At 39.9% G+C, this 19886-nt stretch overlaps 1 protein-coding gene across 2 annotated transcripts in view; it reads right to left on the bottom strand.

Moving 5' to 3' along the window:
- The window catches only part of tasp1 (taspase, threonine aspartase, 1), a 144390-nt gene that overhangs the window by 103298 nt on the left and 21206 nt on the right, over positions 1–19886 (bottom strand). For both annotated transcript variants that reach the window (XM_063056141.1, XM_063056140.1), the window contains exon 5: positions 19419–19503. In XM_063056141.1, coding sequence (XP_062912211.1) covers positions 19419–19503 — 85 coding nt within the window. The remainder of the gene's footprint in view (positions 1–19418; positions 19504–19886) is intronic.

The following is a 19886-nucleotide window of genomic DNA, read 5'->3' as shown; positions in this document are numbered from 1 at the left end:
CTAAGTAACCATTCCTGCCCCTGAGCCATCCAACTCTCAGTAATGGCCACAACATCATGGCTCCAAGTATTGATCCACACTCTAAGCTCATCCACTTTGTTCATAATACTCCTTGCATTAAAATACACATGTCTCAAACCATCACTCTGAGCACATCCCTTCTCTATCACCTGCCTATCCTCCCTCTTGCATTGCCTCCAAGTTTTCTCTATTTGTGAGCCAAACACCCCTTCCTCTGTCTCTTCAGTTTGGTTCCCACCCCTCAGCAATTCTAGTTTAAACTCTCCCCAATAGCCTTAGCAAACCTCCCCGCCAGGATATTGGTCCCCCTGGGATTCAAGTGCAACCCGTCCTTTTTGTACAAGTCACACCTGCCCCAAAGGAGGTCCTAATGATCCAGAAATCTGAATCCCTGCCCCCTGCTCCAATCCCTCAGCCACGTATTTATCCTCTGCCTCATTCTATTCCTATACCTACTGTCACATGGCACAGGCAGTAATCCCGAAATTACTACCTTTGAGGTCCTGCTTCTCAATTTCTTTCCTAAATTCCTGTCACCTGTTTTCAGGACCTCCTCCCTTTTCCTACCTATGTCATTGGTATCAATATGTACCACAAACTCAGGCTGTTCTCCTTCCCACTTCAGGATATCATGAACGCGATCAGAAACATCCTGAACCCTGGCACCTGGGAGGCAAGCTACCATCTGTGTTTCTTTCCTGCATCTACAAAGTCACCTGTCTGACCCCCTAACTATAGAGTCCCCTATCACTGCTGCCATCCTCTTCCCTCCCCTACCCTTCTGAGCCATAGAGTCAGACTCCCCCAGGTAGGCTGTACCCCCCCCCCAAACAGTACTCATACAGGAGTACTTATTGTTAAGGGATCAGCCACAGGGGTACTCTTTAGTATCTGATTCTTGCCCTTCCCTCTCCTGACTGTTACCCACTTATCTGTCTCCAGAGGCCCCAGTGTGACTACTTGCCTATAGCTCCTATCCCACTTTCCCTGACCAGACGAAGGTCATCGAGCTGCATCTCCAGTTCCCTAACCCAGTCCCTAAGGAGCTGCAGCTCAACACACCTGGCACAGATGTGGCTGTCTGGGAGGCTGCGAGTCTCTCGGACTTCCCACATCTGACCTTCAGTACAGAACACCGACCTCACAGACATTTCTATTCTTCACAAGTAACTGACCTCGTTTCCACCCGTTATCACCTCAGCCCAGTTGAGCCAAAGCCCTCCTGCTCTGTTTCCCTCTACTCTGTTACCTGCTCTACAAAGTTGTCATCCTTTCAAACTCTTCCCGCCGGTCTAACTTGCTGACATCCACACGCTTGCGCAGTCGTGCCTTGATCAAACCGCTGAGGAAAAAACTATCTGCTTTTAAATCCTTCCCTGTGGTCTAACTTGCTGACCTCCACGCACTTGCACAGTCGTGTCTCGATCAAATGTAGTCTGATCTTCGTCTAAGTCATAATAATAAACAAACATAATCTGCCTAAACTAATAACAGACAAACAACTGTACTTTCATCTTGTCAATACTGAGTGCACCATTTAAACAATAACAGTCTAGGTTCAAAAAAGTCTGCAAACCTCTGGGGTCATGCCTTCTACGAAAGTTATTTGAAGTCAGATGTTCCATTCAATGAGGTAAGATTGGAGGTGTGGGTTGTAGAGGTGCCCTGCTCTATAAACAAGGTCAGGTTACTGACAGAGCCAGCTCTTGTCAAGAAAGATCTGTTTATGTGCACCAACCCTAATCAAAACAACTTTCAGAGGACTTCAGAAGAAGAGTTGTAGAGATGCATGCAGCTGTAACAGCTACAAAAGCATTTCTAAACAGCTGAGTGTTCATCAGTCCACAGTAGGAGAAATTGTCTACAAATAAAGAAATTCAGTATTGTTGCTACTCTCCTTAGGAGTGGGTGTCCTGCAAAGATCACACCAAGAGCACAACATGCAATTTTGGAGGAGGTGAAAAAGGACCCAAAGGTAACAGCAAAAGACCTTCAGAAACCTCTAGAACTTGCTAAAGTCTCTGTTCATGCGTCACTATAAGAAAAACACTGAACAAGAATGGTGTTCATAGAAGGACACCACAGAGGAAACTAATGTTCTCCAAAAAAAAACATTGCTGCACATCTGAAGTCTGGATGTTCCACAATGCTTCTGGACAATTTTCAGTGGACAGATGTACCAAAAATTGAGCTTTTTGGTTGAAATGCACACTGCTGTGTATGGAGGGGAAAGGGCACTGCACATAAACAGCTCATCTTAACAACGAAGCATGGTGGAAAGAGCACCATGACGAAGGGTCTCGGCCTGAAACGTCGACTGCGCCTCTTCCTATAGATGCTGCTTGGCCTGCTGCGTTCACCAGCAACTTTGATGTATGTTGCTTGAATTTCCAGCATCTGCAGAATTCCTGTTGTTTGCGTGGAAAGAGCATCATGGTTTGGGGCTGTTTTGCTGCCTCAGGGCTTGAACAGCTTGCCGTCGTTGAGGGAACAATGAATTCAAAGTTGTATCAAGACACTTTACAGGAGAATGTCAGGGTAGCGGTCCGTCACCTGAAGCTTAATAGAAGTTGGATGATGCATCAAGACAATGACCTGAAATATACAAGTAAATCAACAACAGTATGGTTTAAAAAGAAGACAACTTGTGTTCTGGAATGGCCAAGTCAGAGTTCAGACCCTAACCCAACTGAGATATTGTGGCATGGCCTGAAGAAGGCTGTTCATGCAACGTATCCCAGAAATATTGATGAACTGAAACAGTTTTGTATGGAGGAATGGTTCAAAATTCCTCGTTGCCATTGTGCAAGTCTGATTAGCAGCTACAGGAAACATTTGGCGGAGGCTACTGTTGTTAAAGGAGGTTCTACCAGTTAGTAAATACAAGGGTTCACCTCCGTTTTCAAGCCTTGACTATGAATGATTAAATCAGCTGGTTGTGGTTTACAGGAGGAATAGAGATGGGCTAACCCCTATTAACATCAATGGATCTGAGGTTGAGAGGGTAAACAGCTTTAAGTTCCTTGCATCCACATCACTGAGGACCTCACATGGTCTGGACACACCAGCTGTGTGGAGATAAAGGCACAACAGTGCCTCTTTCATCTCAGACAGTTGAGGAAGTTTGGTATGGGCCCCCAAATCCTAAGAACTTTCTACAGGGGCACAATTGAGAGTATCCTGACTGGCTGCATCACTGCCTGGTATGGGAACTGTACCTCACTTAATCGAAGGACTCTGCAGAGAGTGGTGTGGACAGCCCAGCGCAGCTGTAGTTGTGAACTTCCAATGATTCAGGGCATCTACAAGGACAGGTGTTTAAAAAGGGCCTGTAGAATCACTGGGGACCCGAGTCACCCCAACCACAATCTATTCCAGCTGCTACCATCCGGGAAATGGTACCACAGCATAAAAGCCACTACCAACAGGCTTTAGGACAGCTTCTTCCACCAGGCTATTAGAGTGATGAACTCACGCTGATTTCAGTGTACTCTATATTACATTGACTGTACTATTTATTATAAATTACTATGATTGCACATTGCACATTTAGACGGAGAAGTAACATAAAGATTTTTACTCCTCATTTATATGAAGGACGCAAGAAATAAATTCAATTCAAAATTCAACATAAAGACATGTAAAGTACTCTTGTTTGTGTGTTATTGGTTTAGGCAATTGCACTTGTCTGTTATTGTGACTTAAATGAAGATCAGACCACATTTTATGAGTAACTAATGCAGAAAACCAGATAACTGCAAAGGGTTCACCAACTTTTTCTTGCAACTGTACCTACATCCACATCCATGTCATAAACATAGCTAACAAGCAATAGAGGTGTCAACACCAATCTTTGCAATACATCTCTAGTCATGAGCTTTTAAATCATAAGAATCTCCTATCACCAAGCCAATTTTGGATCCAATGTGCTAGCTCACCTTGGATCATACGTGCCTGCCTTAACATTCTCGACTGGCCAACCATGTAAGAGCTTATCAAATACCTTAATGAAATCCACAAAGATAACATCTATTACCCTGTCTTCATCAATCATTTTTATTACCCCTCATCAAACACAAAAATTAAACCAAATCATGAGATTGAAGTAAACAGATTCAGAACAAAAATACGGATTTTAAACTACTTTAGAATTGAATCCAGAATAAGATGAAAGGCCAACAGCAGAGAATTGGTTGTGAGGATCAACTGCCAGGAAACTGTAAGATGACAATATAAGGAATTGCTCTGGATGTAGCCAATACAATGTACATTAAAACACAATATAGTTGGTTCAACTGATAACTGACAGTTATTGAAGTCTATTTCATCTGCATTCAAGTCTGAATAACTCATATCTGAAAGTATGAAATTGAAAGAAATAATTAAAAGAGAAATTTGTGATTGATTTGCTAGGTACAAAAGGCATGAAGGTTGCATGGGGCAATTAGAGTGAAACTACAGCAACAGACACGATAAAGATAATCGCCAGGTAAGAGGAGGACTGGAGGTTTTCCTGTAAAACAAAAATGATGACATTTGTGGCATTATGTAACTAAGGAAATATTGTCAAGGTGCAGTAGGAAATGAACATTGAAAAAATCAAATCTTTCATCAAGGTATTCAAATACAACTGCTGTTCTGGACTACTCAAAATGAATGTTGCTATTTTACTTTGTAATATTTTGCTTAAGAATATGTAGTTAGTTACATCATTACAATAGCTTGAAACCACTCGTTCCACAAAGTTTTCTGTCATTCAGTTAGATTGGAGTTGATCTGTACTCTAACTTCATACTTACCCAACAACAAAAAATCAGTTTTGTCATTTCAGTTTTGAAACTTACAACTGACTTTTATCATGACTAGTACCATGACATTTTTGGTATTGTCATGGTAGGGAGTGTTATCATCCAGACTTTATAAATTTCAATCTCATTTTCAGAAGACAAAGTTGAGTCCACAGAAAAATGGATAAACAGACCAGTTGAACCAAATGTGTAAAAAATCAGGTGCCAAAACTGCCCTGCTATCTCCGACTGAGAAAGCACCGTAAGATTAGCTCCTCTTCTGCCAATGACAACAGGCGATCAGAGATAAACACTATAAGATCAATTAAGAACATCTGAACATTTGTATGCATAACGTTAAAGTCTGCAAAAAATTACGAATAGAAAGTAATTTCTCTATTCTTTTTGTGTGGAAAATTCTGGCGTTAGTAAAGAATCTAGCAGTCAGAAAACCACCACTCACTGGTACCAGTATAGAATTTTCTTTAAAGAGAAACTGGCATTTATATTGTGATTTTTCAGAACATCAAAAACAATGAAATGAATCTCTCTGCCACTAATCAAGTAAACTTTATAGCAACAATTCTGCTACAAAGCTCAAAGCCAACACAAAATAGACAAACTTTCATGGTAAATTGAAAGATATCTTGATAACAATTCTCCCTGAATTACTACAATAAAATCTGTTAACTTGGCATGCCCAGAATTTCGGTGGTGCAATACACAGATTTTCTACACTATTGGATGTCATTTTTAATTTATGCCCCAATATACTTTAACTCACTTTTTTCCCCCCAAGATATTTACAGCAGTTAACAACTGGTACCTAAGCTTTCTAGAAACTCACGGTTTCTCCTGAGAAACCGTGAATTTCCAGAAAATGCAAGAAACAGGGTCTATCAAATTGAAAGGTGGCACGGAAAGTCAGAGACCCCGCAAATTGAAAAGGAAGGAGGCAAATGTCATGTAACAAGACAGATGGCGAGCCATGGGGGAATTTACAAACAATGGGAGAGCAGATTTTCAAAGCTTTATTATACTTAATGTGGCAATGTTTCAAAATGGACATAAACTACTGTTCAGCAATCCAGCTGTTACCAACTGCTTGTGAATATCCTCTCATTGGTGAAAACAAAAACGCAGCCACCACCCTGCGACCAGACATTGTCCTAGTGTCTGAGTCGACTAAGCAAGTGGTGCTGCTGGAGCTGACAGTCCCATGGGAAGATAGCTTGGAAGAGGCCTTTGAAAGGAAGCTCTCCAAGTACGCAGGACTGGTCAGCAACTGTCAGCAGGCTGGATGGAGAGCGAGGTGTCTCCCAGTGGAGGTTGGTTGTAAGGGATTCGTAGCCCATTCTTTAGTTAGAGCCTTCAGCATTTTGGGCATCGAGGGAGAGAGGAAGAGGAGAGCCATCCACAGTGCCACTGATGCGGCAGAGAGGGCCTCAAGATGGCTGTGGCTTAAAAGAGGGGAGCCATGGAGTCATAAGTAGCTAGCCATCTGGACACAAGCTGGGGTCTGATCAGCCCCGGCTGGGTCACCTGGAGGAGGTTGTATGATGTTGAAAGACCCAAAACACCCGATGATTCCAGGAACATCACTGAAGATGTGTCCAGAAGCATCAATATATGTATGTACACAGAATATGGCAATGTTTCAAAATGGACATAATCTATTGTTCAGCAATCCAGCTGTTACCAACTGCTTGTGAATATCCTCTCATTGGTGAAAACAAAACTCATTTTGAAAATGAAACCCAAGTACAATGTAATTCTTTGCCCTCTTAAAAAATGTATTTTGTGATGTAATTAACAATGATAAACAACTGTGGTTTTATTAATTAAGATGAAAATGAGTATCACAGAAAAAATAAGCAATTTAATTGGGGGGTAAAATAACTGAAAATGACTTACGACAGATAGACTCAACCATTTAATTGTTTCAACAGAATGTACTGGAAATGCACAGCAGATCAGGTGGCATCTTGAAAAAAGAACAGAATTAACACTTCAGCTTGAGGGCCATTTTTTTAGATTAATTGACTGCACTGGAATGTGTTAAAAAAAAATCAGCAGAGTAATTCCTGCATCAGTATTAATTCTTACAGTATTTGGAACCATAGAACAAAATCCCATGCATTCTCATGTTCTGGAAATCAGAAAAAGAAAGTTTCCTGAATTAGTAATAAGAACCAATTGAATAATGAAATTTTTTTGGAACTGAACTAAAATAAAAGACAATAGAATCCTTCAGTTCAGAATTAAGGGTCCATACAAGAAGCATTTTAGCTATTCTCAAAAATGGAGCGTAATTTGCTGATTAGCTTGAATTGTGATTCAGCTGTCCTGCGACATACCAGAAGAAAATAAAAATACATATTGAAATACTGATCTATCAGAAATATAATGATGAAAGGCTGAAAATAAAACTCAGCAGACATCTGTGAAATGAGAAATAGTTAAAGCTTCAGGTCTTGTAGCCCTCATCAGAACTGAGAAAAAGGCCAAATAAATTAGCCAAGGCTTTCACAGAAAGTTTTGGAGGGTGATGGACAAAACAAAAGGGATTTCTCTGAAAGGGTGAAAATAATGAGGGCAGTTAAGATTAAGCATCTTTTTCTGTGTAATGTGTTGCTAATGTTGTACAAATTGTGTAATGTCATGAAGTCTGACTATAATGAAAAAACAGGAAAAAGAGGAATGAAAGGCAAAATGGACAATTCTTCAGGAAGGATAGAGGCTTTAGAGATGAATAGATTTACTAGGATGTTGCCTGGAATTGAAAGTTTTAGCTATAAAGAGAGGTTGGACAAACTTGGGATTGTTTTCTCTGGAGTGTCAGAGGCTGAGGGGCAACCTGATGGAAGTAGGGTGGATTCTGTTTAAATGAGACACATCAAGGCCAATATTTTGGCCCAGTTGAGTGGCTGTCCCAATTAGCTGAAGTTTCATGGAAATAGAATCATAGAAAAGCACAGCATAGAAACAGTTTAAAACATATATAAAAAGCAAGCTACCATTTAAGTGTGTAACAATTTATGTATTTAAATGAAATACAGAACAAATTATAATATCTCAGTATTATAAAACTGTGTATTAGTTTCTAATTGTTATCGATGGAGGAATTCATTCAGTGCATGCTGCCACGTTCTTTTGATTGACTAAAAGAACAAAATCATTGCAAACACCGAGTGCAGATCATGGACTGCCTTCATACAATGTTATCGATGATTGCATCCTCCAAATCTTCATTTTCATTGTAGCATTCAAGATGATTGCTGATACCTTCAAATTCTTCGTAGTCCCTAAGTTGTTGAAGTAGTGAAATGGTTTCATTTTCATTCCTGTACGTTTCTGGCATCTCCAAGCCTGCATGTTTGAAACTATGGTGCACACAACGCTCCAAGTTGTCTTACTGTTTATCTCTCTCCAACTACCAGTGACAAAAATCACTGCCTTTTGAACACAAACACATGCAACTCATGCCATTTAAAAACTGTTCACTCTGAGTATAGTGAAGTGTCTAATGACCAGGCAAGTGCCACTAGTTAAAAACTGTTTGCCAACAGTCTCCTGTCCCATTAAGCAGCATAGTGTCCCAAATAGATGAAGAGAATCCCAGCTATTTTCTTGATTGTTTTTGGTTCCTTAAGAGTTGTTCCAAATAAGCGGCTGTCCTGATTAACAGATGGCCCTGTTAACTGGAATCCTCTGTGTTTAAACATATGAGTGCAATAGACAGGTTAGACAGTCAGTGTATTTTTCCCTAGGGCAGAAATGTCAAATATGAAGAGCATTTGATGGCTCTGGGTCTGTTTTCTCTAGAATTCAGAAGAAACCTATTGAATGGTGAAAGGCCCTGATACAGTGGATGTGGAGAGGATATTTTCTATGGTGGGAGAGTCTAAGACCAAAGGACACAGCCTCAGAATAGAATGGAGAAGAGGAGGAATTTCTTTAGCCAGAGAGTGGTGAATCTGTGGAATTCGTTGCCAGGCAGCTGTGAAGGCCAAGTCTCTATGTATATTTAAGGCACATTCTTGATTTGTCAGGGATAAAGGTAGAAGGTAGGAGATTGGGGCTGAGAAGAAAATTGGATCAGCTATGATGAAATGCTGGAAAAGTCTCAAATGGCCAAATGGCTTAATTCTACTCCTACGGTCTTATGGTCTAAATAGAGGGTATAGCTTTAAGGTGAGAGGGGGAAAGTTAAAAGAAGATTTATGTTGTTAAATTTTCTTTTTAAACACAAAGACGGGCAGATGCCTGGAAAATCCTAGCAGGGGAAGGGGTGAAAGGTGATACAATAGCAATGTTTAAGGCTACGTCCACACTACACCAGATAATTTTGAAAATGCCGGTTTTGAGTAAAAACGACAGGCGTACACACTAAGCGTTTTTCAAAATATCTCTGTCCACACTAACACGGATATTTGGGCAAATCTCCTCTCCTGGGCACGCGCAGGACACACAGAAAACAAGCGAAGCAGAAACGGTATACTTAGTGCGCGTTTGTCCAGTTACAGAGTAGGAAAACTTAAAAGAAATTGCTCTTGGCTCTCACGCAGGAGGACTTAAAACTAAAAAAAACAAAAACTGGAGCATACGGAGGCAACCGACAGGGAGTTTACAGACAGTATGACCCGGCTGATGACGAACATTGAAAAACTGACTAACTCTGTTGCATTAATAAAGCACCTTGTTAAATGTATAAAACATGTCTGCATCAGCGTTATCTTGTATTTCCATACAATGTTACATTAGGCTGTTACACATCTATTATCAGAGAAGTACTTGCATAAATAAGTAAACCATCTTCATACAAGCAAGGACAGAAAACAGGGCAAAGTGAGTATACTTATTTATTCAGTAAGCTATGGGTCAAAGTATTTGGTGAGTATATTTCTACCTCTGGCTTCAGTCTCATTGCTGTCTGTTCTGAAATTGTTAGTTTCTGCAAAGCACAGAATCAAATATCGCTATGATGATGGGGGGGGAGAGAGAGAGAGAGAGAGATAGGGGGAGGAGGAGGAGGAGGAGGAAGAGGAGGAGGAGGAGGAAGAGGAGGAGGAGGAGGAGGAGGAGGAGGAGGAGGAGGAGGAGGAGGAGGAGGAGGAGGAGGAGGAGAGGAAGAAGAAGAGGAGGAGGAGGAAGAGGAGGAGGAGGAGGAAGAGGAGGAGGAGGAAGAGGAGGAGGAGGAGGAGGAGGAGGAGGAGGAGGAGGAGGAGGAAGAGGAGGAGGAGGAGGAAGAGGAGGAGGAGGAAGAGGAGGAGGAGGAGGAGGAAGAGGAGGAGGAAGAGGAGGAGGAGGAAGAGGAGGAGGAGGAAGAGGAAGAGGAAGAGGAGAAGAGGAGGAGGAGGAGGAGGAGGAGGAGGAGGAGAGGAAGAAGAAGGAGGAGGAGGAGGAGGAGAGGAAGAAGAAGGAGGAGGAGGAGGAGGAGAGGAAGAAGAAGGAGGAGGAGGAGGAGGAGAAGAAGAAGAAGAAGAAGAAGAAGAAGAAGAAGAAGAAGAAGAAGAAGAAGAAGAAGAAGAAGAAGAAGAAGAAGAAGAAGAAGAAGAAGAAGAAGAAGAAGAAGAAGAAGAAGAAGAAGAAGAAGAAGAAGAAGAAGAAGAAGAAGAAGAAGAAGAAGAAGAAGAAGAAACAACAACAACAACAACAACAACAACAACAACAACAACAACAACAACAACAACAACAACAACAACAACAACAACAACAACAACAACAACAACAACAACAACAACAACAACAGCAGCAGCAGCAGCAGCAGCAGCAGCAGCAGCCACGCTGCCGCCATCTGTTCCGGCACGTCATGACAGCAGTTTTAAAAAACTCCGTATACACTGCAACGGATATTAGGCGTTTTCAGATTTGTTCACTCTGGAGACCGTTTCTGAAAATCTCCGTTTTCGGTGGATGAAAACGCCGTTTTAGTGTGGACAGAAGGTCAAAACAAAGAGAAAAAGCTTCATTTTCAAAATTATCTGGTGTAGTGTGGACGTAGCATGAGAGCCATTTAGATAGACACATGAACAGGCAGGGATATAGACCATTTGCAAGCAGTATGCAGTTTAAATTGGTATTATGATTAGCACAGACACTGTGTGCTGAAGGGCTGTTTTGGTTACACAAACATAAAGAGCAAGTTATAAATAATCGAAGAATTCAGTATCAACAGCATTCTTCCCTGATCGTAATTAGGCCTCATTGGCAGGAGGCCACACACATTCAAGTCAAAGTGAGAATTAAAATGCTACTCTGTGGAATGTCTGTGAAGAATATCGTCCATATTAGCAGATAATCCTGTGCCACACACCCATCCTGTTTCAATATTTTAGAGATACAGTGTGAAGTAGGACACGATTCAACCACAGCTTAATCATAGGACAGTATAGAATGACCAATTAACCTACCAACAAGTATGACTGTGGGAAGAAACTGGAGTACCCACGCATTCCACAGCACGGACATAGACTCCTTACAGATGATGTCGGTTTGAACTCCAAACTCCAAAGCCCCGAGCTAGCATGGTGTGCATATATTCTGTTTCATTTGCAAGTTCCAGTCATTTAGGCCTCATTTCTAAATTACTTCTTCAGAAGATTCAAGTGTTACTATGCAGTGCTGTCAATGCCTCAATATCCCTTGAGCAGTACGAAACCTCAAAAAGATGAATACTCCAAACTAAAGTCTTGGTGAAAGGTTAGTTCTAATCCTCTTTCCACAGATATTGCCCTACCTGATGAATTCCTCCAGCATTTTGTTTTTATTAAAGAATGATTACAACATTTATCTGATTCTAGGTTTTATGGCGGTGCCTAGATATTGGATTGCAAAACATTTGGTGTGCTAAAGTATCAATGCTTTCAGCAGAAGCAACAAATGAAATCCCCTCTCAGTGCACAAACGCAAGAGTTTAAAAGCCTTAGGATATGCTAAATCACAACAAGCAGAAGTTCCTAAGAAACTGTACTAAATTTAATTCAACTACAATTCGAGAATTTTAAATGTTAAAATCATATTTACTGTGGCAGGCAGAAAGCAGCAACGCATAATAAGATTCCTGGGAGAAAGTGACTGCTGGAATAAAGAGGAGAACCTCGATTTGTTCAAAAAGATACAGACATTCATAAATGTAAATGCATGCAAAGATGTAGCTCTTTTGCTCCATGGTAGCTAGGAGAGCCACCAAGGCCATCAGGGCAGGAAAGGGTTCTAATTGTCATCTCCAAACTCTTGTTTCAGCCTACTTTACCTAATATCTCCTCCACAGGACTCCTGAATTATTTGCTGTACTTATACCTTAATATTTTGTCTAAAGCCAACCCACTTAGGACAAGAATTTCCAGGACGCCTTCTGAAGGAGTAGTCATATTGTAGTCACAGAAGGGTCAGCCTGACAGAGGCTGCATCAGAGGTATGCAACATAAATAATAAGAGCAATTTCAAATTCCGTCAAAAACAGAACTGCAATCAATGTAACTCTTTTATTCCAATAAGAGACTAAACATTTCCTATATCACTAATGGATAATCTGTTTTTACACAAAGGGCCAGAATTACTATCTAAATCATTGACAAAAAGCTCTTCCATTTTTACGGAAACGTAAATACTAATAACTTTCATCATATTTTAAGGCAAATGCAATAATTCTCACTGGTCAAGTCATGGTTCACTGATAATATTTTCAATGTCCTCTCTGGCTTGCCAACATCCTCGACATCTCCCATGAGGTAAAACAAAACATGGGGAATATTGTAAACACAAGAGATTCTGCAGATGTTGAAAACCTTGAGCAACACATAAAATACTGGAGGAACTCAGCAAGTTAGGCAGCATCTGTGGAGGGGAAGAAACAGCCAACATTTTGCACTGAGAGCCTTTATCAGGACTGGTAAGGAAGGGAGCAGAAGCCATAATAAGGAGGTGAGGGAAGGGCAAGGACTACAAGCTGGCTGTGAAAGGTGAGACTAGGTGAGGAGGAAAGTAGAAGGTGGAAATGAAGTAAGAAGTAGGGTGGGGAGAGGTGGAAAAAGGTAAAAGGCTGAAGAAGGAATCTAATAGGAGAGGACAGTGGACCACAGAAGAAAGGGAAGGAGGGGAACCAGAGGGCTGTGATGGGCAAATGAAGGGAAAAGAGGTGAGAGAGTAATCAGAATGAGAAATAGTGGAGAAATTACCATGTTTGAGAGAAACCAATGTTCATGCCATCAGATTGGAGACTACCCCGACAGAACATGAGGTGTTGCTTCTTAAACCTGAGTTTGCTGGTCAGGTAATGTTAGTGGAAAGACAGCCAAAATTATCATTTCAAGTCAATTACCATGGATTATAGCTGATGAAATTTCATTCATATAAAACAGTAACTTTATCTCTATCCACAAGCACATGAATACTATGGTGGAGGGAAAAGGAAGAGATATCAGGACCATGAATTTGGAAGTTGGCATCATTAAAAAAAATGCAAAACAGATGGACAAACATAAAGCATGAAATAGAGTCCTTACAAGCTAGTGCTACGAGAGTGCAGAGTGGGAGGAAAAGTAGTCAAGTAGTTTCTGAAGTCCATTGGCTTGTTATGGATGCGACTTCATAGCCTGCCTCCTGAAATTATGGTTGCCAACATTTAGTTCATAAGATAATGGGAACATTTGTGATTGGGACAGGATGGGCAAGATCTATGGATGTAGCCTGCTGTTGGCCAGCCACATCAAGCACCACTCTACTTCAGAACGTTCTCAGAATAGCAAAAGTTCACTGGACTGGTCTGTCCCCCTTAAGTGTGGACACTTCATGAAACTAAGGTTGTCTGTTTACCCCCACTCTACTCGCTTTATACTTATGACTGTGAGGCTAAGCACAGCTCCAATGCCATATTTAAGATTGCTGACAACACCACTGTCACTGGTCGAATCAGCATATAGCAGGGAGACTGGTAATCTGGCTGTGTGGTGCTGCTGCAACAACAACCTCTCACTCAATGCCATCAGGACCAATGAGATGATTATTGTCTTCCGAAGGAGGAAATCAGAGGGCCATGAGCCAGTCCCTGGCGGGGGAATCAGATTTGGAGAGTCAGCAACTTCGAATTTCTCTGTGTTATCATTTCAGAGGATCTGTCCTGAGTCCAGCATGAAAGTGCAATTATGAAGAAAGCATGGCAGTGCCCCTACTTCCTTAAGTTTGTGAAGATTTGGCATGTCATCTAAAACTTTGACAAACTTCTATAGATGTGCAGTGGAGAGTATGGTTGCATCATGGCCTGGTACGGAAGCACCGATGCCCTCAAACGGGAAAGCCAACAAAAGGTAGAGGACCTGGCCCAGTCCAGGTAAAGCCCTCCTTACCATTAGCACATCTACACAAAGCGCTGTCACAAGAAATCAGCAGCCATCATTAAGGACCTCCACCATTCAGGGCATGGTCTCTTCTCACTGCTGCCATTGAGGAAAAGGTAGAGGAGTCTCAGGACCTGGACCAGCAGCTTCAGGCACATTTATTACCTGTCATGTGTGACGCCAATCAGAGCTACCGGACGGATGATGCTAATGAGAGAGATAATGGAAGACAATGGAGAAACATTCAAAATGCTAATAAGAGGGAAGAGAGAGATTAACAAGAAAGAAAGACAATTCAGATATTGACAGACCATTTGCTTTGAACCTGAACTGTTTGAAGTTTGATGGACAGGTGATACCCCAGCAGGGGGATAAAAAGAGCAGGTTTGCTAAGGCACAACACGCCACGAGACCCTGGAAAGAGCAGTGTGTCCCCACAAGTTGCTGAGAGTTTGGAGGACCGGTTCGCGGGAATCGGTCAAGAGACTCACAGGGTGAAAAGTACAACACCAGCAATTACTTCGAACTGCACTAAACTGAACTGAACTCTGCTTCACTTAAGACTGATCATTTTACCCCTAGACTGCGATAGAGCTTGGTTGATTTCTATTACCCTATTTCTGTGTATATGTGTGTATTATCACTGCTAACCTGTTACATTTATATCCTTGCGATTAGTGTACTGTATTACTTATTTCTTTAATAAAACTTTATTAGTTCCTAGTAATCACAGACTCCAGCGAGCATTCCATTTCTGCTGGTTTGGCAACCCAGTTACGGGGTACGTAACATACCCCATAACCATCAAGCTCTTGAACCAAAGGGGATAACTTGACTCCCCTATCACTGAACTGTTCCCGCTGAAATGGACTAATTTTCAAGGGGCTCTTCATCTCATGCTCTCAGTATTTATTGTTTATTTACTATAATTCTTTTTTTCTCTTTCTTTTTGTATTTGCAGTTTGTTGTTTAGTTTTATGCATTGGTTGTTTGTCTGTCCTGTTGAGTATGGTCTTTTATTGATTCTATTGTGTATCTTGTATTTACTGTGGTTGCCCACAAGGAAATGAATCTCAGGGTTGTATATGGTAGCAGAAATGTACTTTGATAATACATTTATTTTGAACTTTGAAATTATATTACAAAAGAGAAAGAGAAAAACAACACAACTCCAGAAACTTGATTATTAAACTCCAAGGTTAACATTCATAATCATTCAGACAAATAAACTCAAGCACTTTAACAAGGATTTTGACAAAGTCCTGGATGGTAGATTCATGCAGTTAGTTAAGGCACATAGGATTCAAGGTTTGTTGGCTACTGGATCCAAAATTAGCTTGGTGGCAGAGGTAGTGGTTGAAGATTATTTTTCTGATAACTGTAACCAGTAGTGTACCAGTGTGGGTACCTTTGCTGATGGCAGATAGAATCTCATTCATACTAGTATGAGGTGATGTATTTTGGCACATCACATACTAACAGGACATATATAATAAAAGGCAGGAACCTTCAGGAGTGTTGAAGTACAGCGGGACCTTGGGATGCAAATTCATAGCTTTCTGAAAATGGCAAAACAAGCAGAAAGGGTAGTGAAGAAGGTGTTTAGCACACTTGCCTTCATAGGCTTTACAAAACATAAGGCAGCCAGATTTGGAGTATTGTGTACAGTTGTTATTGCCATACTATGGGAAAATATGGTTTCTGTACTCTACATTACTTTTTCCATAGAACTAGCTCTTTACACTTAAATCTCTGAGGGCAATTATTTTCCACTTTGTCAGTAAGCTGAACACATTTTCCTGCTTTCCACTCTCAAGACATTTGACCTCCATTCTACTAATTAATTAGTGTCTCCCCTCAACTCTGAAGGATATCCAGCTTTAACTGGGAATCTCTCAAGTACACACAGCTTCTGTCTAACCAGAACGAAATCTGGGAGGGTGGCCAGAGCAGTAACAGTAATTCAAAGAGTCATATAGTTAACTGTGGCTGTAACAGCTCTTTAAGATTTCGTTAAAATTTGACATGGTGCCATTGGGAGAGCTGACCAAATCTGAACTGGTCTGTGGTCAGCATTGCATGTGAACTGAGGCCAAGCCAAACAGTAAAATGAGTGAAGTCCTTACTTGAGTTTTCAGCTGCAGCCACAATAAATCATGAGGATAAACAGGTTGATAATATTCTTTGCCACATGCCCATAGATCAAGAAAAAAAAGGAAAAGGAAGAATATGATATGGATTAAGTTGTAGTGACCACAAAGCAGAAATTGGTTGCAAAGGAGGTGAAACTTTGGAGTTCTGTACAAGAGCAGAAAGGAACATTTGAACAGCAAAAAGAGATGAGGGAGAGGGCCGTGATGCACTGAAACCATAAACGCTCCAAAGATTCAGGCATGACTTGGACCCATATGAGCCTATGGAAGTGAGTAAAATGCCTTTTATTTTAAGGAAGTGAGTAAAATTAAAGGAGATGTTCAAGGTGAGGACAAGGAAAGAGGAAATGAAAGGAATGGTTGGTCCTCAGTTCAAGAAAAAGGCATAAAGCATCAGGCTATGTTTGTGTGAAATGAATGTCTGAAGGAAGGGATATCATTATTGAAAATGAATTATAAACAACAAAGTGGTAGAAATCACAAGTGTTATGTAGAAAGGTGGGAAGAAACTGGACATGGGGGAATGGAAATAGAATTGTGGTGAGAAGAAGTAATTTAAATGGGACAAAAACAGGCTGAAATAATGATTTAAATAAGTAAAGGTGGGCAAGAGATTTTCTTTCAGTTCAACTGTTGATACAAGTCACAAAACTCCTGGTTTTTAGTTACCTGGTTTGTAGTTTTGAACGTTGGAAGTAAATGTCACAGAAGGGGTGGAGCTGCAACCTTTAGAGAGAGTCTAATAAAATTACCCCTTCCTACAAACTATATTGTACATGCAATGAGTTTTAAATATTTGATACAATGGTCATTATCTATATGAGATAAAAATCTTACCATAAAACAAGAATGCTGTACTGAAAAAAAAATGCACAACAATGCCCTTTTTAGAAATCTGTTGAAAATTAACAGCCATTCCTTTATCATCTTTGACAACAGTTAAATCAAGTTTGGAAAATGACAAAAGACTAAATGCAAGAAATTGGTTTAAAACAGCCAAAAGTGGAAAGTGGGCGTACAGGAGTAAGATATGCCAACTAGTGGAGTGGTGCCACAGCAACAACCTATCAGAAGTGGAGAGTGTGAGCAGTTTTAAGTTCCTGGGTGTCAGGATCTCTGAGGATCTAACCTGGTCCCAACATATCAATGTAGTTATAAAGAAGGCAAGACAGCTGCTATACTTTAGTAAGAGTATGAAGAGTTTTGGCATGTCAACAAATACACTCAAAAACTTCTATAGTTGTACCATGGACAGCATTTTGACAGGCTGCATCACTGTCTGGTATGGAGGGGCTACTGCACAGGACTGAAAGAAGCTGCAGAAGGTTGTAAATCTACTTCATCTTGGGTACTACCCTACAAAGTACCCAGGACATCTTTAGGGAGCGGTATCTCAAAAAGGCAGCGTCCATTATTAAGGACCTCCAGCACCCAAAGCATGCCATTTTCTCACTGTTACCCATCAGGTAGGAGGTACAGAAGCCTGAAGGCACACACTCAGCGATTCAAGAACAGCTTCTTCCGCTTTGCCATCCGATTCCTAAATGAACATTGAATCTTTGGACACTACCTCACTTTTTTTAAATATATGATATTTCTGTTTTTGCAGGTTTTTTAAACTATTCAATATACATCATTGATTTACTTGTTTATTTATTATGTTTTTATTTTATTTTATTTATTATTATTATTTTCTCTGCTAGATTATGTACTGCATCAAATTGCTGCTGCTAAATTAACAAATTTCATGTCACATCCCGGTGATAATAAACCTGATTCTGATTCTGATTCTGATTCTGAGATGCAACAAGGCACAATGTCTTGGAATGGACAAAAGAATAATTTATAGTTTCCTATAAAGATTCAATTACATTTGGAAATTCAGTAGTTGCTGGTGTCATTAAAGCTTTCTTTAGGTTAATTTTCTTAACATTCACAAAAAAAATTATTAAAGGACCAAAAGTAAATTAAAAAGTAGCGGCTTCTGCAGTTTCATTACTTGTTCTATTTCACATTTCACTCTTAAGTCATCCAAAAAACAAATTACGGCAAGCCAACCTGCAAGGAAATAGCGGAAAGCAAGAGCAAATACAGTAGGTCTGGAATACAGAGACTAAAGGAAAAGATAGGATAAAGAGATAAAGGGAAATGGAGAAAGAAAGCTTTTCTTTCTGTTCAGGGCAGCACTATTATAATCTGAGTATACAGTGGTATTTCTGTATTCCACAAGTCTACCACATTGATTAAGCTTAAAAATCCCAAAAAAAACAAGCTTCAAATTTCTGATACCTTGAGATGGATGCGTTCATGGAATCTTTTCAACTCCTTAAGTTTAATGCTGCTTTCAAAAATTGTATGCATTATATTAGGAAGTTAATTTTAATACCAGCTCTTCTTGTTAGTTGCAAATGATTGTCATTAAAAAATTTTACATACTATTTCTTTGTTTACTATTCTTCTCCTTATTAATTAATTGGCAGGAAATTGCAAACAGGTGGCTCAATTTTGCATCAAATTTCTTCGCTCAAGTGCCACTTTCATTCAGTTACAACTGTTATGGGACACTAAAGCAAGAAGATGCTTACACTTTGGATTTTAGGGACAGGGACAATGAAAACACACAGGGCTAGAAATATTATTGTTCAGAACAATGCATGCAAAACAGCATGAAACGGACCCCCACCAACTTCAGCTTGGTCTACAGGAGGAGGGATTTTTATTTGCACATAGCCAAGTAAAATTTTAATAGTGAAGCAAAATTAACTGCATTTACATCGTGGTTTGTTCAAGGTATTTCAAAGTTTCAAAGATGTTGTGGAAAAATTCTCATTTTTCTTATAGTGTAGTTGGATCTGAATGGGGAAGAAGAAAGGTCTCTAAAGCTTTCATTTGATAGTATGAAATAAGTTTTTCTAAATATTTTTCACAAATACTGTAAAACTAGCACATGCTAACTCAAAAACAAGCAGAGATCAAGTATAATTCTACTGTTCACATTTGTAAATAAAATATATGAACAACTACACAAAAAAATCTTATTCCACTTGTAAAAACATAACATATTTCATAGAAACTATATACATTAAAAACCTAAGACACAATAATGGGGGAAAATTTACCAAGGAGGAATTCTGCCAGCAGAGAGCTTCCCCTTCTGTGCTTCATTTAACAGTTTATTTGCAACTAAGATTGGATTCTTGATCCCTAAAAGGGAAATTGAATATTTTTAATGCAGTTGACCTCACAAAAAATTTAATACAGTATTTTATATCTTAGCCAGATCCATTCTTCTTCTATTACAAAAAATACTTGTCAATATAGAATTTTGGAACATACATTTATAAAGTACCTCTGGAAAATTTTTCCTCTTGTGGTGTCCTTTTCAATTCCCCTTAGAAATGTTATCAATGGATTGAGAATTAACTCAAGATTCCACTAATTCCATGACTAAAAAGTGAAAATCCTGCTGAACTGTTTTCCAAGAAAATGTTAAGATTAACTCTCATTTTGTTTCCACAGCTGTTTTAAAACCTTAAAAAAATATATATTTTTTTTAAATTGCAAGTACTTACAGAGAATGTACCAAG

The sequence above is a fragment of the Mobula hypostoma genome, chromosome 8, assembly GCF_963921235.1.
Source record: "Mobula hypostoma chromosome 8, sMobHyp1.1, whole genome shotgun sequence".
Classification (NCBI taxonomy): domain Eukaryota; kingdom Metazoa; phylum Chordata; class Chondrichthyes; order Myliobatiformes; family Myliobatidae; genus Mobula; species Mobula hypostoma.
The sequence above is the reverse complement of the archived record's forward strand: the minus strand, read 5'-3'. Positions and strand labels throughout refer to the sequence as shown.